Raw genomic sequence first — 26,417 nt, 5'->3', positions numbered from 1 at the left:
CTTAAAGAAACTATTAGCACAGATAAGACCTACAAGGTACATAAGAATTTCAGGGTGGCAACCCAGTCAGGGGACCCACATGCAAAAGAACTACCACAGCTTTATATCAACAAGGTGGCGAACCAATGCACATTTACAGAATTTATCTTTAAAAGGAGTGTTTGAGGTATTAACATCATTTTTAAATGAGTTATATTTTTAACTGATTTTAAAAATTATTCTCTCACCCACAACCTCAGTGCTGTTCCGTGAGGACTTCTAGGTAGGTGAATAGGGGAATACAGCGGCTAATTTCTATTATGAACGAGAATGAGCTCGGAGGTGTTGTCTGTGAACGTGTTTCTAGTGAGGTTTACTGAGAAGAGGCACTGTGAACGGGGGCGGCACCATTCCCTAGGCTTAACTAGGGTCCCTAGGGATCCCAGCTTAATTAAAAAAAAAAAAAAGGAAGTGGAGTGAAGCACACACATTCATCTCCCTCTGCTTGCTGGCGGTGGAAGCCACGTGACCATCTGTTCCAAGCTCCTGCCACCACAGCTAGAGTGGCTGTCATCACCATGTCTTCCATCCCACAAAGGACTATGTCCTCAGATTGGGAGGCACAATAAGTTTCCTTTCTTGGGGAGTTTCTGTCTAGAGTTCTGTCATAGCAATGAGAAAATTAACTAATATGAGTATGTACATAAAAACTGATGTATGCCCAATATATCCACACATGTGCATGTGCATATGAACACACACACACACACACACACACACACACACACACACACACACACACTCTTCAAGGGCCTCTGCAGGATGGAATAATAATAACACAACATAGAATTGGACTGCAAGCACCTTGAAAAACTTTACTGAAGGTCTTGAAAGAAAAGGAGAAAGAAAAGATAATTCAATTTTTTTGATGTTCTGCCTCTCAATAAATATATTGAAAATATTTAATGATTGTTGTTTTAATGAGTTTCTGAATTATTAGCCTGGAATACCTATGTGTCTCACAGAAGTTCAAATGGGTAAGTGGGCAAAGGAGAAAGAGTGTTTGTGTGTGTGTGTGTGTGTGTGTGTAAGGGGGGTGGGGTTTCTAAGAACAATATAAGTGGTTAAGAAGAAGAAAAAGTCGATAGTGGTGGGAGGGATTCTCAGAGGGATAAAGAGGGCATAGCTTTACATGGCCAAGTCAAAAAAATAAAATAAAATAAAGATTTTAGTAGTTTGAACTCAAAAGAAAAAGAGTCATATTTTAAAAATAAAAAAAATTTAGGGAATAAGATATTTGTCTAGGATGTGCATTCTCTGTACTGGCTAGTTTTATGTCAACTTGACATAGGCTAGAGTCATCAGGGACTCAACTTAGGAGGGTCCTTGCCTGAAAAAATGCCTCCCTAAGATCAGGCTGGAGGGCATTTCTCAATCAGTGGTTGATGAGAGAGAAGGCCCAGCCATTTGTGGGTTGTGCCACCCGAGGGCACAGTCTCGGGTTCTATGAGAAAGCACGTTGAGCAAGCCATGGGGAGCAAGCCAGTAAGCAGCATTCATCTATGGCCTCTGTACCAGCTCTTGCCTCCAGGTTCCTGCCTGCTTGAGTTCCCAACCTGACTTCCTTTGATGAAGGGCTGTTACATGGAACTGTAAGTGAAAGAAATCCCTCCAAGGTGCTTTGGTCATGGCGTTTCATCACAGCACTAGTAACCTCAACAAAGATGACAGAGGAAAAATTAAAAATGATTTCAATGCATGGAAATGTAAGAGCAAAGCCAACCCAAGTGAAATTCAACAGGATGTTTACAAAAATCTCATGTTAGTTGTTTCTGTTTTGTTTTTCAAGACAAAGGATTTCTCTGTGCGCCCTTAGCTGTACTCTACTCACTTTATAGACCAGGCTGGCCTTGAACTCACAGCACTCCGCCTGCCTCTGCCTCCCTAGTGCTGGGATTAGAGGCGTGCGCCACCACACCCGGCTCTAATCTGGACTTTCAAAATAGTCACATAGTCAGTATGAACGGCGAGGGTCATCTGTTAAGAGGCCCACTGCTCTGAGCAGAGTGTGGTTTTCCGTGCAGCTCATTCTCCACCTACTGGTTCTCCACCTTCCCAATGCTGCAACCCTTTGGAGTTCCTCCTGTTGTGGTCACCTCCAACCCTAAAGCCATTTTCATTGCTTCTTCATAACTGTAATTTTACTACTGTTCCAAATTGCAATAAAAACATCTGATATGCAGGATATCTGATATTTGACCCCTGTGAAAGGGTCTTTTGCCTCCCCCCCCCCCCCCACACACATAAGGAGTCATGGCCCAGAGGTTGAGAACCACTGACTCATCTGGTCCATGCCTACTAGAGGCAAAGTTCTAAGGATGGGCACTGCTTGGCTTGTATGCACAAGATGTAGAAGAGCATCTTTAGGAAAGTAACAACACTGTATCCTACAATGATGGTATAAACACTTCCAGGCTTTCCATATAAGACTAGAATATCCAGTGGCTTCTTAGAGAGACAATGGCAGTTTAATAGAAAGGAAATCTTGTGGTGGCAGCTAGGAATGATCAGGAATAGCGGTGTATGCCTTGGCCTCCCAAGGCAGGATGGCCCCTGCCGCAATGCCTGGACATAAGCAGAGGAAGGTAGCCTTCACTCATGGAAGGATTAGTAAAAGTGACTCCTAGGACAGGGTAGGGAACCTCTGGCCTCTGACCTCAATCCACATTGACTCAGAACAATGCTTTTTCTATGATTCACAGAAAGACATGCACTGGGCACTATGACCCTATGAACATCATTTATATGTGCACACACATGTACATGTACACACACACAACTGAAATAAGTTTCACAACCCCTGTTTATGCCTTTTGTGACATCCTCTCATATTTTCTTTTTGATTCTATCGTCTCCTTCTTTTGAACAATGGCAGGTCAGGACCTCCTCAAATACCTTCAAGTCCATCATCTTTTGCAGTTAGAAAACCAGTGTCCTGGAAGCTGAGACTATGAAACTTAAGCACCTTACAGACATTAGCTAGGAAACTGGGCTCAAGGTAGTTACACCACACTAAGGCAGACAGCATTGGAGCAGAAAGGCACCCTGCAGGCGACGTGGTAACACGGGCAGAGTGGCCTCAAGAGTGGAGGCTGCGCCGCTAGCCTGAGGCAGAGTGGACCAAATGCATGGTTGGTACCGCCAGATATCTGTGGCCTCTTTCAAAGCCATGATGGTTCCCCAATTTAACATTTAACATTTGCTGAAGGACATTGGATTCTCTGACAGTTTAAATCTCTCTCTCTCTCCCCAATTTATTCTTCTTGGACATCAGGTCAGGCGTCAGTGTCACATGAAATCTCCCACTGCCTTGAACTCATCATTTCTGTCACAGATTATCACCAATGGGTGTCGTTTCTTTCACTTTTCTCTCCTTCTTTCTAGACTGCAGGCACACAGATCATTGGGACTTGCCCTGTTCACCTCTGGGTCCCTTGAGAAGTCTGCATGGTCTTCCAAAAATGCAAATACCAAAACTCACTTTCCTCCTTAAAACTTTCTATGGTTCCCCTCTCCCTTCAGGATAAAGAGTGAACTCTTTTTAATGCCTTTCTTGTCTGACCTGTGCTTACTCTTCCCTCGCCACGCATAGCTCCAGGCTTTCTAAGCAATTGCAGGAACATTTTCTTCTTGCCTCCAAGCCATTGCTTAAGTGGCTTCCTCTAGCCTAAGCCTTCCCTATTGCTTCCTCCTGCCTCCTCTGTGGTTATCTCTGCTGGGCCCTTCCTCTGCTAATGTAAGAAGCCTGCCCAGGCACCTTCCAAACTGGGTCACCCACAAATATGTGCAACTTTGATGTGTCAATTAAAACTTTCAAGATTAAAAATAAGTTCAGATGCCGAGCACGCATCCCCCCAAAGACCGTGTCCCCACCCATGCTGGGCCACTTGCCACTCAGGACTATGTTCAGCCACATCCCTCATGACGCTGTCCAAAAGCTTGGGGCACAGCTTAGTTGCCTCTAAATCCCTTAGCCATGATTGGCACACATTTGTTAATAACATGGGCTTGTATAAATAAATGTTCATAGTAGGCTCTTTTAATAGGATATTTAAGAAAATTTAAATTTTTTAGGAACAACAGGGTATCCTAAGCCAGTGGTCCAAAAAATTCAGCCATTAACCTTTATGGAAACACAGTCCCTGGGGGTCTTAAAGTTCACAGCTGCTTTCCCGTGACATTGGCACAGCAGATTATTTGAGACAGACCTCATATTGGCGATAGAGCAAAACTGCCATCTGGTCCTTCAAGAAAGGGCCTGTTAACTTCTGACCTAAAATTACAGAGACTGTCTGACAAAGGCCATGTACCCTTTCCTAGAACGGTTTTATGTGGGGAACTTTAAACATAAGATCACAATCACTATGTTGGCAGCAATAACTGAAGTAATAAGTTTGATATTTTAATTTTAACTGCTTTATTAAAATAAGAGAAACTAAGAACCAATTTCAGTCAAGGTAATAATTTTAGTTTAGTGATAAACTTGGCTGCTATTTTGAGATATGTGCAACAATTGTAATGGGGTAAGAAAAGATGAGTCCAACAGTGACAAAGGCCCCAGGAACTACTTTGCCACTGTAGTTTGGAGTCACCGTTGATTTAGGAAGGCAGTACTTAGTTTCATCTGCCAAAAAGGAAGAATATAGTTCTCTTCCAACCAAATATAGAGACCCCTTGAATTCTATCTAAGGAGACCTTTGGGGAACCTAAAGACTGCAAAGTAAGCACCTGGCTCTAAGGAAAGAAACACAAATCCATAGATAAGCCAGGGCCAATGGGACAGGAGTGAGAGAAAACCCCTTGCACTCAATGGAGCTTTCACTGTCTGCTTAACAGTCTAGTTTTATGCGAACTTCACTCCCCATAAAAATGAACTGTGGTGTGAAGTCCGAAACATTAAGTCATTACATTAAAAAGGAAATCTATTTGACCTTCAGCTCTCTCAGCCTCTCAATTTACATATTGGTCTAAACTAATCAAATGACAAACAGATGGGTAGAATCGGGCAATGATAATCTTGAACGGCAGCTTGCAAGAGGAGCGCAGGCCTTTTCATTTGCAGTTTACAAATGGCTCCCAAAGCTGCTGCATGGGGATTCTATCTCTGTCAGCTCTCAGCGCTCTGAGCAGGAGTTTCACTAGGAGCCATCACAAAATGAAGAACTGAAATTTGTAACACTCGGGGTCTTAGTTCTGCGGAAACGGTTAGCGTTTTCATCTACTTGAGGCCTTAATGGTTTGCAGAACTCCTAGTACCCTGTGCTAGTCTGCAAGGTGCTTCTGACATTTTCATCTTCGAAGGTAAAATAATAATAAAAAAAGAATTCTTGCTTTCACAAGGCATCATTTGTTAACTGGGCGTCTTGGCTGACGTCTAAGCCAGCCAGTCTTTTGATTGCTCCTTTGGGCAAGAAGCCCGATTATACTAGAGCACCCCGACATCCTAAATAAGTTCTTCATGAAACAGGGTGGGGAGACATTTTTCATTGTTTCCCATTCTTTCTAAATTGATTGTATTGGCGTAGTTCCTTAGGGCTGGGCATGTAGTTCAGAAGCAAGCCGGAGGCCCTCCTGCACCAGAACTATAAAGTAACAGAGGAAAAAGCGATCCTTAAATGTTTTCAGTCGCAACATCTGAGGGCTGGGAGAACCAACCCAGGCTGGCATTCCTCTTAAATACTGCAGCCATTCATCCGGTTATTGCTATAAATTCTAGTAATGAGTGAAGTTCTGAGGAGAAAGCTGGAGGCTCACTACTTTATGAAGAAGACTAAATCTCAGTTTTTGACTCCAGGTGGCATGAAGTTTCAGTCAGAGACTGTAAGTGAGTCACAAATACTGAGATTGTCTGAATCTGAAGTGTCATCATAGGCTGAACTGGTAGCCTTTCATTTTTGCAGTGTGTGTGTGTGTGTGTATGCGTGCATGCACATGCACACACACGAGCACATACACACACATACATACGCACACACACACTTCCATGACAGCTCACATGTGGAGGTCAGACAATAAATTATTGGAGTCAGTTCTCTCCTTCCACCATTTGGGGTCTGGAATCAAGCTCAGGCCATGAGGGTTTGCATCAAGCTTCTTTCCTTGCTGTGCCAGCTCACAGGCTCCTGCTACCCACTGTGTGCTGAGAAATCAGTGGCAGCAAATGTCTTTCAGTGGTGGCTTGACAGTGACCATGGACCAAAAGGGGCTGTAGTTGGTGAGGCAGGATGTTGGCTACTGTAGCAGCATCTGATACAGTGACAAAGGATTCCTTTAGCTACAGTTTCTCTAATGCATTTTACACTATCTCCTTGTAAACAAATGGCTGCTAATGTCATTGTTTTTAAGTGGCTCAGAGTTAAGGACCCACCGTAAAAAGCCCTCCATGGACCCCCCTTTCTAAGTGATAAGAGACATCTTTTGTCTTTTCCTCCTGTGGTTTGAATGTCACCGTAGCGTCCCTCCCGATCCTTTCTTTTCCCCTTGTTCATTCCTTCCTTCCTTCTTCCTTCTCCCCCTTCAATCTGTCTTTCCTCTGTCCCCCTCTTCCTTCCTTTAAAAAAATTCCTTCCTCTTCTCTTCCACGCCCTCCCCCCTGCCATTTGCAAGAGTGGTTTTCCAGTTTCCCTCTGAGGGGTTACCCATCTTGAAGACTGGGCCTACACACTCCAGGCCTGAAACTCCCACCTATGGCTGCTTTCAGAGCTTATGGTATGACCAGTGTTCGGCTAACTTCATAAATTCTCTCTACCCTGGCCATTGTGATCAGCTTGGAAAACGAAAAAGAACCTAGACTTGGCTAATCAGAATGCACATTGAAATTCTGCCGGGTCTCAGGAGAAATCCATACCCTTGTCAAAGGAGGGAGCTAAGCTTGAAGACCACAAAACTTAAGGGTGTGGGAAAGTCTGCTGGAAAACGAATCAATGAAACAGAAAGATGGATGGACAGACTGCTAAGGCGCCATGGAGCTAGCACTCCCTGAATTCGGACTTGCCAGGAGACTTTATGGTCACAGAAGCCGATGTGTTATTGCCTCAATCTTCTTTCAAGTTCCTACTACTTGGAATTCAGCAGGCCCTGCCTGCAAACAAGCTCAAAGACACAGATGTCTGTTTCCCACAGTCCAGGAATAAACTGGGAGGTCAAGACAGAAAAAAACAAAACAAAAACAAAACAGGAAAAAAAACCACCCGAACTCATCAGATCTCGACATGACCCTTTGCCCCAGCTTCGGAAAGCCTGAGGAGTGAGGCCCTGCTGAGTCTTTTTGAATCCACAACATGGAGGCCTCAGAGGAGCTCCTCATCTTTAATGCAGGCCAGACTCACCCCAGTTGTGCACTTTCCACCCAGAATCAAATGAAGACCCAAATTCAGGCCGAAGACCTTGTATTGGGAATTCGATTTGTTCATCATTTCTTCTTCTTCTTCTTCTTCTTCTTCTTCTTCTTCTTCTTCTTCTTCTTCTTCTTCTTCTTCTTCTTCTTCTTCTTCAAATAAAATTGCACAGCAGCATTGACAGTCATGAGTTCCACATGAATTTCTATGGTCCGTCAAACTGAATAATGAGTACTTAAAATGTAATAGGAGGGAAGGAAGTTGAACTCAAACTTAGAAACTTGCCCTAAGGTAGTGTGGATCTGGAGGGCACAGTGCTTGCTGTTTGTGTGTAAGGAGTCCTTCCCTTTCCCTTTGAGAAAGGCCATCAAATATTTACTTCTAATATAATACTTTAAAGGCAGAAGGACAGGCTTCAAGCCTGAAATGCAAGTCAGCTTGATAGTAAAGGCACATAGAAGATTTTCAGAGCTCAGAACAGTATTTGGCTGCAAAAGAGGTAGGGGGAGGGGACACTGTCATCGATGACCACTCTTCCAAGATGAATATTCGGGAATAAATGTTGGCCTGATTCCAAACATGCTCCTCCAAGGCCCTGTACCACTGTAACCACACACATGGCTGAGGTCCAGTGACGATCTGGCCCTCTCTTACATCATCCGGGAAGGAGTCGCCGTGGTCTATGACTTGACCTCTGACTTACCTAATGAATTCCACAGTGTACGACTGAACTGGGGCACTTCCTTCATCCTCGCCAGGTTTCCAAGCGAGGGCCACTTCAGAATCAGAAACCACGAGGGCACGTGGCTGCTGGGGTGCTGCAGGGGGCCGGCAGGAATCTAGGCAGGACAAGACATACAGCTAGACTTGGCTATGGCGAGGTCAGATACATCCAAAATAGATGCACATTCTAGTACTGAGACATATCTGTTTGGTAGGGCCTCAAAACCCAAGCTAAGCAGCAAAAACAAATAATTTCACCACGGAACTCACACTCATTGAAATCTTGTCTTCCTTCCCACCTCTGGCTGGCAAGCAGTTCAGCTGGCTTCACTGGCCCTGAGACGCATGATGTGCACCCCTGAGAATCCTCTGCCACACCCCATCTCCCACCAATCATTCATCTGTTTCCATGTTGTGGTTGGTATCTACTCCCAAGGAAAATAAATACCCATTGTTGCTTTAGCTTTATTTTCCTCCCGCTACTTCTGTGTGTGTGTGTTTTGTGTATGTACTGATGACCATATACATAGCAGTGGTAGCACATGTTGGTGCGTGCCCTCATGTACCATCACCTGGTACATGCTACTGTCTACATGTCCAGACTCCCATACTTCCTAGTTTTGTATACACTATTGTTTAGGCCTGAGAGACTTTTCCACCTTTCTAAGAACTTCTTGTAATACAGGCGGAGACACGTCTTTGTCACTTCCTGACAGCGAGCTCAGTGTGAACAGTGAACCCAGCATTGTACTCCAGTGTCCACCTCTGTACCACATGGATGAACATCTGCTGGACCCCCTCCTCCATTTCCCTTGTTAGTCTCATTGTCTCAGTGAGTTTTTCTTGCATTCCTATGAGGTACGTCCCGGCAGCCTGTGGGTACCACATTTGACAATCTGTCTCTGTATGCTAAACAAATAATGTCTTGACCGGCCCTGCTGAGCTCTGAGGGCGCAGAGGCATACTTACCGTGGTCACCACTGGCCTCTTAGAGCCCAATACAGTACCTGGCATGTGCTTTTTGATGAATGAAGGCATGAATAAATGGGAAGTCCCCTCCCACTATTAATTAATTCAAGCCATTTTTACCTTGAGACAAAGTGGTCACATGCCGAGGGAAGCTGAGCCTTCCTTTGCCGGTCGGGCTGTAAGCTGCTATGCTCACTCGATATTCAGTGCCTGGCTTCAAATCTCCAATCACTTCCTCCTGTTAATAATCAAACAAGAAAGGTGCCAAAAATCAGAAGTTCTGCTTGGGCAATCTAGAGCAGTGGTTCTCAATCTTCCTAATGCTACGACTCTAATACATCATGCTGTGGTGACCCTGGCCATAAAATGATTTTTGTTGTTACATCATAACAAGAGTGTTGCTACTATTATGGATAATAATGTAAATATTTGAAATGTGGCCCCTGTGAAAGTGTTCTTTGACCTCCCGAAGGGACCACAACCCACACATTGAGAAGTGCTGATCTAAGCAGTTTCTGTAAGGTTTACATCTTGAGATCTCTGGGAACTTGCATAGGACAGAGACTGGTCACTCTATGTGGGTGTGGACCAGCTATAAAATTGGAAAGAAAGCAAAACAGCACACAACGTATCTCATAGGTTCAGAGGATTAATCTTCACTAGAGTCTGTACAGCACCCCAGAGCGAGAGCTTATTCGAATCTCGATGTTGTCCTCTGGGGGCGGCTGCAATGCATGCTGTCATCTCTCGGGGATACCCATGGTCTTTCTTTGCATTTGTAAATTGCAAAGTGGAAAACTCATGGCAAACTTGAGGTTTGATTTGGACCAAAGAGTAAGGGATGAAAAATTTGGTTCTCAAATTTTTGTTTGTTTGTTTTCGAGACAGGGTTTCTCTGTGTAGCCTTGACTCCCTTTGTAAGCCAGGCTGGCCTTGAACTCACATCCATCTGCCTGCCTCTGCTGGGATTAAAGGCATGCGCCACCATGTCCAGCTTGGTTCTCAATTTTCAAATCGATGGAACCACCAAGAAAGCTTCCTTCAGGTAAATGGTGGGCGTGGCTCCCAGAGTGTCTGATTCAGTAGTCCTGAGTGAGAAATGGCCTGAGAATTTGCTGCATTTCTGACAAGATCCCAGATGATGCTGATGCTGTCTGCTTCCCGCTCCCCGAGAAAGGCTAGCACTCTGATGGACTCATGTGAGAATGTCCCAGCAGAACCACACTGAGTGCAAAGCCCTAGCTGAAGAAGATCTGTCCCTTCAGACTCAGGGAGAGAGGCTTGTCCCCAACAACAGTGCTAAGTGGGAGGTGCAGCGGGTCGGATCAGAGAGAAACGGTAGTACAGTGCAGGGGAAAGGGTACCACTTGGAGCCGACCTGTTCTGCCCCTGAATCCTGACTCCTCCATCCTTTCTCGTCTGTGCCCTTCAAACCAAACCTCCCAAGTGTCAGCTTCTTCCTCAGTGATGGACTTGCATATCCATTCTCCTCCCTCCCCACCTTCATCCCACTGGAATCTACTTATGTCCTTTTATCCCAATAGCCACTTAAATCTAAGCCCTTATAACGAAGCCCTTATAACGGGCTGATTCTGTCCACAACAAGAACTGACTGCGCTCCACTTTGGACCCTTCACCGAGGTCTCAAATCGGACCCTATCGCTTTACACTTTAAACTTCCCTTTGAGCAGCAGATGTGTATGTGTCTCCCGCCCTCCCCCCCCCCCCCGCCCCATTCATCCTTCTAACACCACCCGTGCTGTCGCCCCTTTTTCCATTCTACATTCCAGTCACACCTAAGAGCTTGTCAGAGATCACACTGACGCTACCGTTCAATTCGTTGCCTCTGGGCCTTTGATCCTGCTGCTCCTCTCCATGAAGCGCCCTTCTCCCTACCCCTGCCTGGCTCACCCTGCCCTCTCTCATGACTCAACTGAGACATTACCTCATTTCCCTACCCCGTCCCTCAGTCTGGTTAGATGCCTCTCCTCTCTGTTTCTTTGGTGTCCTTGTGGGCCTCCATCTTAACACTACTCACCCTGTTTTGTAATTGTCTGTTTGTCACCTTCTCCCCACCCACGTAGAAGACAGGATGCGACTTCCTATTCCCCTGGCATCACGGAGCCTAGCAGAGGTTTGCCAGACCCCCCGCCAGTGCTCATGTGGGGCTTTTGATGAATCAATAAGTGAACAAAGTGGGATGAAAGAAAGGAAAGAAAGGAATGAACCAGGACGTCCTCAGAGAAGCAGACTACCTCACCAAGAGAAGAGCTCAACCTACTGACTCCTCCATCTTGATCAATAGTCCTTTCCAAGGCTTGAATGTGGCCCGGAAAGTTCTTGTTCACCTTGTAAAATAGACCTAAATCCTTAGTGCAACAGTCCTGGGTGGCTTAGATCCCAAGGACAGAGCCCTCGGGATTTGACTAATTGTACTAGTTACCATGGGAGTAGGCTAGTCGGTTGCTGAAGGGATTGGCTCTTGAAAGTCGAAGTGGGAGGCTCAGAAATTCAAGGTCATCCCAGACTGCATAGGTAGTTTGTTTGAGGCAAGCCTGGGCCACACATATCCTGTCTCAAAAACAACAAACAAACAAACGAATGAATAAATAAAGAAATAAAGTATTAAATTTTTATATACACAGAAGTGAGTTGCGCCCCCACCATGTACCTTCCACAACAGGGTGACGCAGCAGGAGGCCCTCACCAGATGCTGAACAGATGTGCCCTTGGACACTCAGCATTCAGAAGCACGAGCCAAATACATTTCTCCTCTTTTATATATTACCCATGATGTTCTGTTCTAACAGCCCTGAACAAGCTAAGACAGCACCCGTGCTCGAGGCTCTGTGTCAGCAACTCCACAGACAAGGCTGAGTGACTCTGTGCATGTCCTCAGACCTGCCCCCTTCCTCCATTTCTACCCCAGATTCCCTTGGTTCCTTATCTGAGCCGTTGCTATAGCAATCCAGGAGGCATATGTTTCTAGTCTTCCTCTTTGTCTTCTTCTCTCTCCCTCTCTTTCTCTGTCCCCCCTCTCCCTGGCTCTCTGTCCTACACACACTTTCACAAGGGATCTCTACTGAACATGAGGTCTGCCTCTATAGTGGCCCCTCCTGCTCTGCTTCCTGGAATCCTGACTCTACCTTCTATCCCAGGTTTAGGTCAAGTTGAGTGGTCCCGGGTGTAGAGGGAGTAGATGGGCCCAAAGCCTCACTTTTACTCTTCTTTCAACTGATACTCCAGGCTTGTCCCACAAACCAGAAATACTTTCAAATCAAATGACTGCTCCACAGGCTTTTGCCATAGGATCCTTTTCTCCTGGGAAGTCACTGTAGTGTATGAAAATGGTGAGATTTCCATAGATTAGTGTTGGTTTTGTCAGGAGTCGATACCAAGTCTAACTATCATTAATGACCATCTGTGGATTTTGTTTGTCCTATGTGTTTGCCTTTGTGCATATGCCCTTATTTAATTCAGTGTTCTCAAGAGGGACAGGAAGAGACAAAGCAAAGATCCAAACCCTGCCCAACATGACTCCTAAACCAGATTTCAGAATGAGTCGTATCAGCACTGAAAAGGATTGTGATGTTTACATCAATAATAAATATCCAAGACTAGATTATTACTTAGCTATGATATGAATGTTCATATATCAGAAACGTGAATGTACCAAGAAAACAATTATATTTGTAGAAGTGGCACATATGCATTAGCAAGCACTCAGACTGCGTGTTAGATATGGAAGATCAATGCTTCCCTCACGTGTGGGGGGAGACAGAGGCCAGCTGTTTCAAGCTCACCGTTTCTCAGGCCGCTTTGCCAGCCAGGTGGCCTAACTGTGAGAAGGTCAAGAGTAGATGAAGTTGGGGCCATGAGGAAAGAAGTGGACTTAGTGATTTACTGTCGTTTCTTCCACTGGCACTTCTCCTCCCAAATGGACTTTCTCAGAATATTGTGACTTGTGGAAATCTTCGGAAGGATTAGTAAGATGCCAGGCAATTCGACAAATCTTTGTACACCTGTCCTTGAAAATCTTGTAATGGCCACTTCAGCCTTTTATGAAACTGGAGAAAATGTTGAATATGCTCTCTAAATAAAAAGGGGTTTGCTGTGTTCTGTTGCTTTGTCAAAGTCTAAAGTCAAGCCAAGGTGTACTCCGATTCTGTCAGAGATCCTTCATGGGGGAAGCCAGACTGAACTCAGGAGCCTTCCCTATCCCAGGCGCCTTCCTTCCCTAACCCAGGAGCCTTCCCTATCCCAGGCGCCTTCCTTCCATATCCAAGGAGCCTTCCCTCCCTAACCCAGGAGCCTTCCCTCCCTAACCCAGGAGCCTTCCCTAACCCAGGAGCCTTCCCTCCCTAACTCAGGAGCCTTCCCTAACCCAGGAGCCTTCCCTCCCTAACCCAGGAGCCTTCCCTAACTCAGGAGCCTTCCCTAACCCAGGAGCCTTCCCTAACCCAGGAGCCTTCCCTAACTCAGGAGCCTTCCCTCCCTAACCCAGGAGCCTTCCCTAACCCAGGAGCCTTCCCTCCCTAACTCAGGAGCCTTCCCTCCCTAACCCAGGAGCCTTCCCTAACCCAGGAGCCTTCCCTAACCCAGGAGCCTCCCTTAACCCAGGAGCCTTCCCTAACCCAGGAGCCTTCCCTAACCCAGGAGCCTTCCCTAACCCAGGAGCCTTCCCTCCCTAACCCAGGAGCCTTCGCTCCCTAACCGGCCCTCTACCTCCTTGCTGTGGTCAGTGTTTGGCAATACTGAGCACTGCCAGCTAACCTTGCTTTCAGTTTGTCTGTTCTTTTCTGAAATGCAAAAGCATTTCCTAAAGTTGCACCCTTCGTCTCCATAACACAAGGAGCCTCTGCCAATGGACCAGTGTCCACTGACTCATGTCTGTAGGAGAGTTTGAAGGGCAAGCCTGAGCTCAGAGAGAAAGTTCAAGAAACTGAATGGAGATAGCCCTTCCCCAGCATTCTCCTCCTCCTCACTGGTTGCCAGCGTACCACACTTGCATCTCATGACTGCTTTAGCCAAATACTTTTATGTAGTGTTTTGGAATTTATAAGGTCTTGGCCCACCAGTACCTCTTTCAATTCATACAATAGTTCTGAGAGGTCAGCACTATTATTCCACTTTATAGATGCTGAAACTGAATCAAAACAGCACACAGCTACCCAAAGCAGCAGAGAGTCTGGCTCCTGTTATAAAATATTCCGTAATTTCGTCTTCCCCATGCCCTGGCTGCCAGACATAGCACATCCAGAGCTAAAGGCAGTCTCTGGTTATTCAAAGTTCAGTTGCCTTTCTCTATTTGCTGCCCTAGTCCTCCCTCCATTCACAACGTGATCTGTTCATATCCGTTCACTCCTCACTCATAACATAATCCCTGCTCCTCAGCTGGACCACAGCAGGAGATGTCCAGCCTCCCCTCCTTTGCCATGGCCACACGAAGGAAATTGGCCCAATAAGACAAAGGTGAAAATGCAGAGGCTAATTTCTGAGCTATCCCTTAGAAAGAAGGGGTGCATGCTCCCCTTCTTCCTTCTCTCATTCATGGCCTATAGCAAGGTTGTAGGCTGCCTTAAAGCATCGGGGGAAGGGATCAAAAGGGTTGTCACAACAATGGAGTGGAAGGCCAGAGAGACAGAACTCATCAGTGATGGCTGCACCAGGGCCCAAGGGATCCAATGCCTGATAGCCTACACACACACACACACACACACACACACACACACACACACACACACACGTACATACACACACATGTGTGCATACACACACATACACATGCACACATGTACACACACATGTGTGTGCATACACACATACACATACACGCACGTGCGCACACACACATATGCACATGCATGCACGCACACATACATACACACACACACTTGTGCATGTGCACACATATGCACAGTCTTAAAAAAGAGAGAAGAACACTGGAAAGGAAGGGAGCCTGAGACCGACAATCCTCGCTGTGTGAGTCTCTCCTGAGTACTATAAGAGAGTACATAACCTTAATGTCTGCCCACTAAGATACTCAGACGTATTCCTGCATGGCCTCTGTCTCCAGTCAGGAATCAGGGCTAGTCTACCCATGCTCTGCCAAAGAGATTCTGATGAGCTCAGAAACCTTGCCAAAGGTCACCTTTGCTCAGGTGACGATAGAGTGGAAACTATAAACAAATCTTCTGATTCCTAAGTTCTCCCCCCCCCCTAACTTTAGATATGACCTATCTAAACAGAACGGAATCAATGTTCTGGCTCAGGAAGTCCAGTAGAGTCCAAAGAACTGCCTGGAGCCTTTAGGTAAGCAACACACTACTAAGATAGCTGAGGAAACCAGAACTTTCTGTTTTATCTCTTCTTCTAAGATTCTGTGGGATTTTATAATGTACATAATATAGTAGTATAGTGCCAAATGTATAATTTATAAATACATAAATATACATATATTGGTGTGTGCTCAAACACTTAACTGATGATAAGTGACCAAAATGCAAAATCACCAGTCTATCCATTATTTTCTATTTCTAATTCTCAAAAGTATTATCAAGCTTTCTTAGCCTGATTTCATTATTGTGTTTTCCAGAGTGGAGCTGCAAGTCATCTTTCTAAGACAAAAGGTAAAGTGGGTGCAAAAAGCTAACCACATGAGAAGCTTCTAGAAGGAAGACTATCAAATGATCTCTAAGAATTGCACATTGCCAGCCAGGCTATTTTTGCTTTGTTTCCCCTTTCTATGAATCATTTAAATCAGCCTATCCACTTGTCAGCCTAGTGCCCTACTTGCTACTCAATCTGGAAAATAAAATCAAGTTTTATTTTTGGTGATGGGGCCTTTGTATACTATAAGGACCCTCTGAGGCAGTAAAAATAAGGATAAAAAAGGTTGGACGGGAGGCAGACCCCTATTATGCTCTTCACCAGTTTAAGTATTTTCTTTCTCAGTCAGCTTCCTGTAATCTTAGAACAGAGTTCGAATGACTTCAACCCTTTAGCCTTTCTTTGCCGTGTGAGATAAGACATCAGGTACACAAATGCTAATACCCCTTCCTAAATGATTCAAACCCTACTTGCGAACCCTAGGATTAGTTAATCCGCAGTGGGCCTTACACAGGACAAGGGGACAGAGAAAACTTCACATTTCAGTGAAGAGGAAGGACCTCCCTTCTCCTGACCCTGGGCTGGGGGTTTGGGTTTAACTTCCAGAAGATAATACAAATATTGACCAGGAAATCTCTGAAGAGAGAGAGAGAGAAAGAGAAACAGAAGAGATATGAAGAAGAGGAGAAAAATTGCTGGGCTAAACTCAATCCACAGAGCTCCCGCCTTGCCCATAAGTATGGCATAAATATACTTTTTCCTTTGCGGTGTAAATTATATTATCTACTTCCTAGGTCTTATTCTGGGTGGGTGTGCTGAGAGTGCTACAACCATTGCCTCGTTTAATTCTATGTTATAGGTTTATATGCTATATGCTATAGGTTTATATGCTGAAGTAAAGAGGTCCTAAACTTCCTCCTCCTGAGGCACACATAACTTTTCAGATCCATCTTATACCACCTGTGGGCCAAAATGAGCACACAACAGTTCTATTTACTAAGTAGTTACAGCCAAACACCTCTTTAATATTAATTCACAGAGATGTTGCTATTTTCCTTGGAGCTTATCATTATTAATTATTATTATTATGTGTTTGTGTGTGCATGATATATATATGGGGGCATGCATGCCATGATACCTGTATAAAGGGCAGAAGGCAGCTGCCTTTGCATGTCTCAGGAAGCAAACTCAGGCCACCAGGTTGGGCATCAGCTTTTTATTTTACCCATCAAGCCTTCTTGCCCACCTCAAAGTTTTACTACAGAGTGCCCTTCTGAGCTTTGTCGAAGACCTCCAAGATACTCTGGCACACAATTTGGGAACCGCAGATACTATCTGTGGCCTAGAATCCTTAGCTTGCTGTAGCATAGGAATCCAAACACCCGGAGCACCACCATTGTGCAAGCCTTCCAATTCTACCCTCTTGGCTTCTTGCATTTCTGCATAGTCACTAATTCCTCTCCGGCCCTGTATCCTGGACAAATGTGCTCACCCCACCCAAACATACAGGCGCCCAGGCACATGTGCACACATACACACGTCCATTCCTAAGGTTCAAACCATTTCCTCCCATTGAGATGGTATTCCTTTGAATCCAACTTTCTAGAAAGTTCTGTTTTCATTTCCAGCCCCAAGTTGTATCTCTTGATGGTTTGTGTCAATTTTTATCTATTCCTGCTAAACCCTGCCTATTAAATCTCAGGTTAATGACATCTGGTCTTACACTGTTCTCTAATTGTTTTATCAGAGGCAGTGCAGTTTTGTTCCTTTGCTTTGTTTTGTTTTATATATGGGAGTTTGAATGGCGAGCCTCTCACATACTGGTCAAGTTCTCTACCACTGAGTTGTTGCCTCAGGGTTTTTTTCCTCCTTTACCTTTTCATTTTCTTTCTTTCTCCTTACTTTTTGAGACATGGCCCTAATAAGCAACTTATGGTGTATCCTTGAACTCACTCTATACCCAGCAGGCCATAAAGTGACATTCTTCTGCCCCTGCCTCCTGTGCAACCTGGATTACAAGCCAGCAGGCTAGACTGAACTTTTCCAAGACTGAACGCTATCTCCAAACAGCAACTGCATGTTTTCTTGCAGTGACCATACAGAAGCCACTGTGCCCGTTGTTATGCCAGCAAGATGCTGGAATTCTAGAAATTGACAGGACACCACCCTAATGCCTGGATGTCACCAACAGAGGGTGTGTAGAGCACAGACATGACTTCTAACATCTTTGTGACATTTTATGACAGAGTCTTGTCTGCTCTCACTGCAGTCTGATCATTGCATTTCTTTCCACGGGACAAAGCTCAGGCATAGACAAAGTTACTTTGGCCAACATTCTAACCTGCAAATGGGACGAAAGTTCTAGAACTCCAGTGTCATACCTCCAGGTCTTCTACTTTACACCTGCCTTGACTTGGTCTCACAGTGTCACTTGTGTAGCTCCGCTCCCCTGTGCCAGGGACACGCTCAGTTGTGAAGCTCTGGGTCAGTACCTTGACTGTGTTTTAGACAGAACAGTATGCCTTGAAACCCTGGTGGGGATACTACTAGGCCAAAATACCCACTCTCTCATGAGGTCAATGGGCTTATAGAAAGTTCCAGGGTGGGGGTGGGGTTCCTAAATGAAGTTAATCTAAATGAATACTGTCCCCAGACAAGGATTGCATGTTATCTTGCAGTGGCCATACAGAAGCCACTACGCCAGCTGTTACATCAGCAAGATGCTGAACCACTGGAAATTGACAGGACACCCTAATGCCTGGCCCTAGTCTTCCAACTGAGGGCAGAGAGAGCCACAGGCTGGGGTTGAGGGCTTCAGAGACTAATGAGGGTTAGGGCTGAAGGCTGATGGGGGAGATACCAGCAAGCTCAGGCGTCTAGGAAGTCCTCCCAGAACATGAGAGCTTTAGTAAAGATCGGGCAGGTCCGTGCTCAGACCCCCCACCCAAGGCGTGCAAGTGATGTGGTTCTTCCTAATATATGATTTGGGGGAGTGACTTCACCTCTCTGTTTCAGCGTTCCTGTCAGTAGAATGAGGTCATAGAAGAGTTGTGAAGATTAAAAGGAAAAACAAACATAAAACAGGAGGGACGGTGCCTGGCGGTGACAGACACTTAATAAGTAATAGTGGCTTATCGAAGATGACAAATAGGTTCCCGGATGTGCTGTGCTCAGCAGGCGCTTATTAAGTGGGAGTGACAGACAGTGCCACCACCGCCATCATGACAGTGTCATTTGTAGGCATGGGTGTCGTGCTTTACGAGCTATTCTGAAGCTCTAGCCTGCAGATTAAGGGGCAGGATGGGGAGGAGGAGCGGGAAGGAAAGATACCAGAAGAATCCAAAAGCAAAGCTTTCCTCCTGAGAGACCCTGACAGGAAACAGGAGAAGTTGACATGTGGTGCCGGGCTGGGAAAATAAAATAAACAACAGACCATGTGAATATACATTTCAAATTACCTCATTTTCTTCTGCATCATGTCTCCAGCTAGTCGGGAACACACAGATGTGTCATGTTTATTTATAAAGTTTTATTAAGATTACAAAAGTGTCATCCTTGAATTTTATGGAGAGAAGGCTACTGGACAGGGAAGGCCTTCATGTGGTTGATTCCACTCGGGAAAAATGAAATGTGTCTGGGATGGACCTTTTCATCAAATGGCTGCCTTTTAAAAGAGGTGAATAGCACGTCACCAAAGCGGTGCACAGGGAAAACACTTGAGAATGTTAACACAGACCCTCATTATCATTATATACATGGAAGTACATGTAGCAAGCCAGAAATCTGTTTGTGTTCCCCAGAGGTCCCAAACGCCCTGGGGCCTACATGGAAGTACTCACAGTGATTTGGCTGTCCTGGCCAACAGGTACATTATGTGACTGCTCCCGGATGGACTTATCTGAACCAACTTCAGAGTAAAACACCTTGGAAAGAAGCAGAGACCCCGGTGAGAATAGAGGCAACATTCCCCAAAATCAAAGGGTCAAAAACACTCAGGAAGGCTGTGGCTACTGACCTAGGTCCCCGTGAATAAAGTGGAGTGCCTAGCAGAGCCATAAGCCTGCACAGGCTTGGAGAAAGACCCCTACAATGAGGAAGAATAGGTACCTCTGGCCTCAGCTCCTCCCCATGCCCCCAAAATATAACCTTCTTGGGGCGCTGATTTCCCATGTCTGTAGATGTGTCACTGTGCTGGCTCATTTTATGTCAACTTGACACAAGATACAGTCATTTTTGAAAGGGGAAAGTCAATTGAGAAAAATGCCCCTGTAAGACTGACCCTGGGGCAAGCCCATGGTGAATTTTCTTGCTTCATAATTGATGTGGTGGGCCTGGTTCACTGTGGGTAGTGGGTGTGTGTGCTGGAAGAAAGCAGGCTGAGCAATCCAGTAAGCCTCTATTTCACTTCCCATCTCCAGGTTCCCACTGTGACGTCCCTCAGTGATGGAGTATGACCTGAGAGTTGCAAAGTGAAATAAACCCTTTCCTCTCCAAGTTGCTTTGGTCATGGTGTTATATTACAGCACCAGAAACCCTAACTAAGACAGTCATCTCAAAAGAGATTTCTACTTTAAGAGGACCAAAGGGTGTGGAATGTTGGGATACAAACGAAGGAAGCAGCTTTTCCCCATCCCAGATGAGATGCTCAACCCAAGGGGCGGGGCACTCTGAGGGGCGGGGCACTGTGGTTTTGCTATAACCACCTCTCCCAGTATCACAGAGACTTCAGAGGTCTGAAATTCCTGACTTCTAAAGTTAACACATTTCCAAAAACACTATTCAAAGAAAACTGTTTTGATGAACTGCAGTAGTTCAACCTAGTTTGTAGTCTCTGGTGGGGAGGGCGCAGTCCCTAACAAGTCCTCTGCTTCACCTGTCAGGTCCTGTCAGTGGCTCCCTGTGATTTTCTCTGCTTCTGCATTATTATCTGAATTTTGATGATATGCAGCTGGTAGCAGAAACCACACATTCTACCTGCTCTGTGTTCCCTTAACTACAGAGCAAAAAGACTGGATAGATCCCAATGGAATGATGGTGCTACTAGCTCACCAGAGGAGAATGACACAGTTATTGACACACGAGGATTGATGTAAGGGGTAAAAAAAAAACAGGTGGGTACCTACAATACAAAAATCAAACTCTGAATTGCTTCAAAGTCTGAAACAGTTTGAGTGCTGATACGACACCAAAACACAAAAAAGTAAAATTGCACACTTGACCTCACATGATGAATGAAAACCTAGGTACACTGAAATTATATAAAATGGTCTCCTGTTGTATGTACGCATAAGGTACATATAAACCATTATTAGATTTTAGGTTTAACTTAGGATCCTAGCCCCAAGATATCTAATTATGTATTAGGCAGGTACTTTGAAATCTGAAGGAAAAAATAATCCCTAATCCAAAACATTTCTGATCCCAAGCAGATAAGAGTCACTAAACCTGTACAGGAGGCAAACACAGAGAAAAATGGGCACACAGAAAGACAGACACACAGACGACACAGACACACACACACACACACACACACACACACACACACACACACACACACTGCATGCCTCTGTACTCACTGTGTACCCAATGATGGGGATACCAGAAAGCTTCGGTGTTTTCCATTGGATGCTGAAAGCTGTACAGTTCAAGGCTCCCAGCTTGATGTCAAGAGGAGGCCCCACCTTGCCTGCCCCAGACAAAAGAGATTGCATTAGATGTGCCATGTATCCCATCGTAAGTATCGTTCATGCCAAGATGTGAGCGTGTACTTATAGACAAAGATCGCAGATAAGAACGACGCGGCGCCTGCTGATCCACCACAGCAGTCTCAGGCAACCCCACTAGGACTGCTCACTCCCACTGCAAGAGAAAGTGGCCCAACTAATGCCTTTGATCCATTCTGCAACCTGTGGTCATGCAACAAGGCGAGACTTACAGTTCTCAGTGGAACAGACCAAACTCAATGGCTTTCCCATAAGAATTTGAAAAAGGTTTAAGAAGACGACCAGTTCTTAATCTACTTATAACATATCTGTTGTGTAAGCATGTTACATACATATATCTGCTCATATAGCTAATACACTCTTATGGGTGGTTTTGAAAATATGGTCTGGGGCTGGAGAGGTGGCTCAGAGGTTGAGAGCACTGACTGCTCTTCCAGAGGTCCTGAGTTCAATTCCCAGCAACCACATGGTGGCTCACAACCATCTATAATGAGATCTAATGTGCACTGTATACATAATAAATAAATAAATCAAATAAAAAAAAGAAAATATGGTCTGTGGTGATTCATTTTAATTATCGACTTGACACAATTTAGACTCGCCTGGGAAGGGAGCCTCGATGAAGGATTGTCCAGACCAGGCTGGCCTGTGGGCATGTCTATTGGTAATTATCTTAATGATGCTAACTGAAGCCAGAGGACCCATTCTCTGTGGGTAGCGCCTTCCCCTGAGTTTGGATCCTGAACTGTGTGAGAGTAGAGGAAGAGGTGGCTGGAGAGATGGCTACATAGTTAGGAGAGCTTGCAGCTCTGCCAGAGAACCTGGGCTCAGCGGTTAGCACCGACCTAGCAGCTCACAATCGCCTGTGGCTCTGGCTTGAGGGGACCCAACACTCCCTTCTGGTCTTGAGGAATACTGTATGCATGTGGTGCACGTACATAGCTGAAGGCAAACACTCATCCACACATAGATAAATAAGCACGTAAGTAAGTACATGACGTTAGAGTGGTCATAGGACAGCGAGCAGACACACGCTTGCATTCACAGGCAATATGACGAGCAGATGCCTTGACTGACCTGCACTAGTGGGCTGTAGCCTGGACCCACAACCTTTCTCCTCTGAGTTGCATTTATCGGGGTGTTTTGACACAACAGTGGGAAAAGGAACTAGGACACTATCTATTTTCCTAAAGCATTTTTATGACCATTAATAATATATCTTATACTTCTAAAATGACATATGAAAGTTGTCAAAATTTAGAACACAGACAGGCCCACAATTCTATCATTCAGAAGTGAGCCCTGTTAGCATTTTAGTTGACTTTCTTTTGGTCTACGACACAGTGAAAACACTGTTCTGTATATGCATGATCCATATAGTTTTAGTTATATATCATTTTATTTATAATGTAGTGATTATGGGTATATGTGTGCATGTTCATAATTTTCTGGTTTATTTTACTTAACTTACTGTCATTAAAATAATGATTTTTAATGACTGTAAATACTTCCACAGCACACTAAGCATAATAAACAGTATTTGTCATGCCACTATTGTTAGACACTTTTATTTCCCATAATTTACCATTTTAAATAACATTCCATGAAGATAAAAAGCAGTTCCATCTTGTCCAGCATACAGAATAGGAAATAATCAGAGCTCAGCACACATCCCTTGAGTTAACGAATGCTCTAAAATTTGATTTTCCTTGCTAGCTATGGTGGTGTATGCCTTAATCCCAGCACTTAGGAGAGAAAGACAAATGGACGTCTGTGAGTTCAAGGCTACCCTGGTTTACATAGCCATCTCCAGGCTAGTCAAGGCTAAATAGTGAGATCCTATCTTGATTGCTTTTTTTTTTTAATTTTCCCCCTCCTGCTGTGTCCAGATGTGCTTTTCTTTTAACAATGGCACAGAATTGTGCAACTTGTTACAGTATTTACAACCTACAGAAATTTAATGCATCTATGTAAGTGGGCCAATTTCTTACTTGTAAGGCTGTTTGCCAATGTTCTCATCTCCCACTGAGGAGTAAAATGTTTTTGTTACTTGGGTTATATTAATGGTTCAGAAGGGCCAAGGAAACTGTTCAGTTAACCTTGTGTATAATACTGTTAACTTGATATTACATATATGTTTTAAAAATATCTCCAGGCATTTCTCACTTTTTTATTCTTATTCTTTCCTGGGTAATTAAATAATTAACTGTTTCATCATTGTTTCGAAGAACAGGACATGAAGTTGCATTTATTGGGGTGTTTTAACACAACAGTGGGAAAAGAAACTAGGACACTATTTTTCTTAAGCAATTTTATGACCATTAATAATATATCTTACACTTCTAAAATGACATATGAAAGTTGTCAAATTTAGAACACACACAGGCCCACAATTTTATCATTCAGAAATGAGCAGGAGATAGCCCCTTCTTCCCATTCAAAGGTACGTCCAGGAACTTAGTCCCCAGTGGTCTGTCTGCCTCTACCTAGTTCATGGCCCTAAGTTCCATCTTGAAGTACAAAATTGGGCCATGTGCCTACCTCAGCAACGTGGTAGCAGAGAAAGTGTTATTGCTTCCTGGCTTCCAAACTCAGGAATGCCAGAATGAAGGGAGTCCTGGGATTTGATCTTATTCCAAGTCCATGCACAAAACAGAGGGCATTCAAAAGTTCATAGGAAGAGAGGGCAGGGGTCACACAGCCTACAACTCCCCCACAGATCGCATTTGTTTATTAACCATGAGCCTCATCGATGAGGCTGTTTAGACATTTTCACTAAAGAAAATGCTGAAAAGAACTTCCACACGAGCTCCCTCATGTGCATGAGAAACTATTTCTAGGGTGGATATCTTTCACAATCACAATACACATACTTTCTAATTAGTGGAGCTTACTGACATGGCTGTCCCCAAAGACTCAATGAAAAACTCCTTAAGCATACACTTATTTAATTTGAGTAATTTCTTAGAATTCTTGTACCTAGGACAATTTCTCAGTGTTGACACTGTTGCCATTGTGAGTTATGGAAGAGCTGTCCTACAGCGTGGACGGATTTTTAGCAACACTGTTACTGCCTCCCCAGTAAACAGTAGCAGTGCTCCCTGGTAAATACCAGGAACATCTTAGCCAGACCCAAGAAATCTAGGTGAACTACTGACACCTCTGAAAAGTTGCTGAGAGCTACTAACTTAAAAGAACCAATACTTTTATAGACTCATGAGAACCAAAGTTGTGTATGAGAAATTAACTAATTTATAAACTTATGATGATGCGTGGCATTCTCCAAATAAGCAGGGTGGGGCTTTCTGGGAGTAAGTGTTAGCACTTCAGAATTTCTACTCTGCAGAACATCTGGTAAGAGAGTAAAGGACCAGCCACGGACTACGAGAGAACATTTGTACGCCATACATCTGACCAAGGACTACTAGTCAATATATAAATTCGGCATGCTAAATGTGTCCCCCCCAAATTGATCTGTTGACCATACACCCCAATACGTGGCACTTAGGTGGTGATTAGATGGGTCGGTGCCTGTGATGGTTTCAGTTTGAAATGTCCCCAGAGTCTCATGTGCTTCAACACTTGGGCCTGAGCTAGTGGTCCAGCTCTGGAGGTGATAACGCCTTTGGGACAAGGTGTCCAACTACAAGATGTAGGATGCTAGGGAAGCTTTAAAAGACACATCTATCTCCATCTAGGGCCACCCTAAGCCCCCTGCTTCCCAGTTCTCGAAGATGAGACCCGTTCTTATAGTCTTAAACTCCCCATGCCTTACAGGATGCCCTAAATCTTCCAAGAGTGTGGGAAAAAAAAAAGCTTCCACAGTGAGTGACAAGAAAACCAGTACAGTGCTCTTAGAAAAAAGACTTAAGTACTCCTCCTCCCCTCCGCCATGTGAGAGCCCAGCAAGAGGACCAGGGAGTACCTTTCTAGACACTGAATCTCCTGGTGACATGATTATGGACTTTCTACACCCCACATACCAGAAAAAGGCGTCAAGGCTTTCCCCCCAGCAGCCTCCATATGGCAGCTAGACCCCATGGCCCAAACTTCGGTAACTGTGAAAATATATTTCTGTTGTTTATGAACCACGCAGTGTACGGTGTTTTGCTACAGCAACTGAACAAACTATAAACACAGAACTCTTAATGCCCACTATGAGAAAATAATGCAGTTTTTAAAATGGGTCATAGATAATCCACGAGAGAAGATCTACAGATAGCAAACACAGGCATATGAAAAGATGCTTAACATCACATTATGAAGGAAACGAAGATTAAAGCAGCAATGGGATTTCAGTCTATACCTACCAGAATGACCTAAATCTAGAACACTGCCAAAGGGCCAGGCGTGGTGGCGCACGCCTTTAATCCCAGCACTCTGGAGGCAGAGGCAGGTGGATCACTGTGAGTTCGAGGCCAGCCTGGTGTACAAAGTGAGTCCCGTAGAGCCAGGGCTCCACAGAGAAACCCTGTCTCGAAAAAACAAAACAAACAAACAAGCAAAAAAACCAAAACAAAAAACGGAACACTGCCAAGAACGGGAAGCAGTAAGTACTGCTGCCCAGGCAAGGCTTGGTAACATCAGCCAGAAATGCTGGCTACTCTGTAGCCAAGGCAGGAAGACCAGGAGTCAGGACTAGAGAGTGAGTTCTAGGCCAGTCTGAGCAACTTAGTGAGACTTTGTTTCAAAATAGAAAATTAAAGGGTGCTGAGTCCTTCCCAAAATGTATCTGCTGAACCTTAGTATGGCATCTAGGAGGGGCTTACAGGGTGGAGCGCTATGAACAGGGTTGGTGTCTGCTATGAAGCCAGGTCAATCCCCAGATTTAAAAGCTATCTCCCACTCATGGGGATGGAAAGTCAGATTGCTACAGTCACTTTGGAAGACAGCTTTTGGTGGTTTCCTATAAAAAAAAAAGCCCTAACCTTACCATATGATGCAGCACTGTGCACCTCTAGATATTTAAAGCAAGTAAAAGCAGTTCTCACAGAACCCTGTGCACACACCTCTATGG

General features: G+C 44.7%; 1 protein-coding gene across 3 annotated transcripts in view; it reads right to left on the bottom strand.

The window, feature by feature from the left end:
- Nucleotides 1-26,417, bottom strand: part of EGFLAM (EGF like, fibronectin type III and laminin G domains) — a 171,863-nt gene that overhangs the window by 79,230 nt on the left and 66,216 nt on the right. For all 3 annotated transcript variants that reach the window (XM_084781823.1, XM_084781821.1, XM_084781822.1), the window contains exons 2-5: nt 21,254-21,363; nt 19,517-19,600; nt 9,189-9,306; nt 8,080-8,215 (exon numbers count right to left, since the gene is read on the bottom strand). In XM_084781823.1, coding sequence (XP_084637949.1) covers nt 8,080-8,215; nt 9,189-9,306; nt 19,517-19,600; nt 21,254-21,363 — 448 coding nt within the window. The remainder of the gene's footprint in view (nt 1-8,079; nt 8,216-9,188; nt 9,307-19,516; nt 19,601-21,253; nt 21,364-26,417) is intronic.

This window comes from Acomys minous (assembly GCF_964271855.1).
Source record: "Acomys minous genome assembly, chromosome: 5".
Taxonomy (NCBI): Eukaryota; Metazoa; Chordata; class Mammalia; order Rodentia; family Muridae; genus Acomys; species Acomys minous.
Note: the sequence above shows the minus strand (reverse complement) of the source record. Positions and strands in the feature narration are given on the sequence as shown.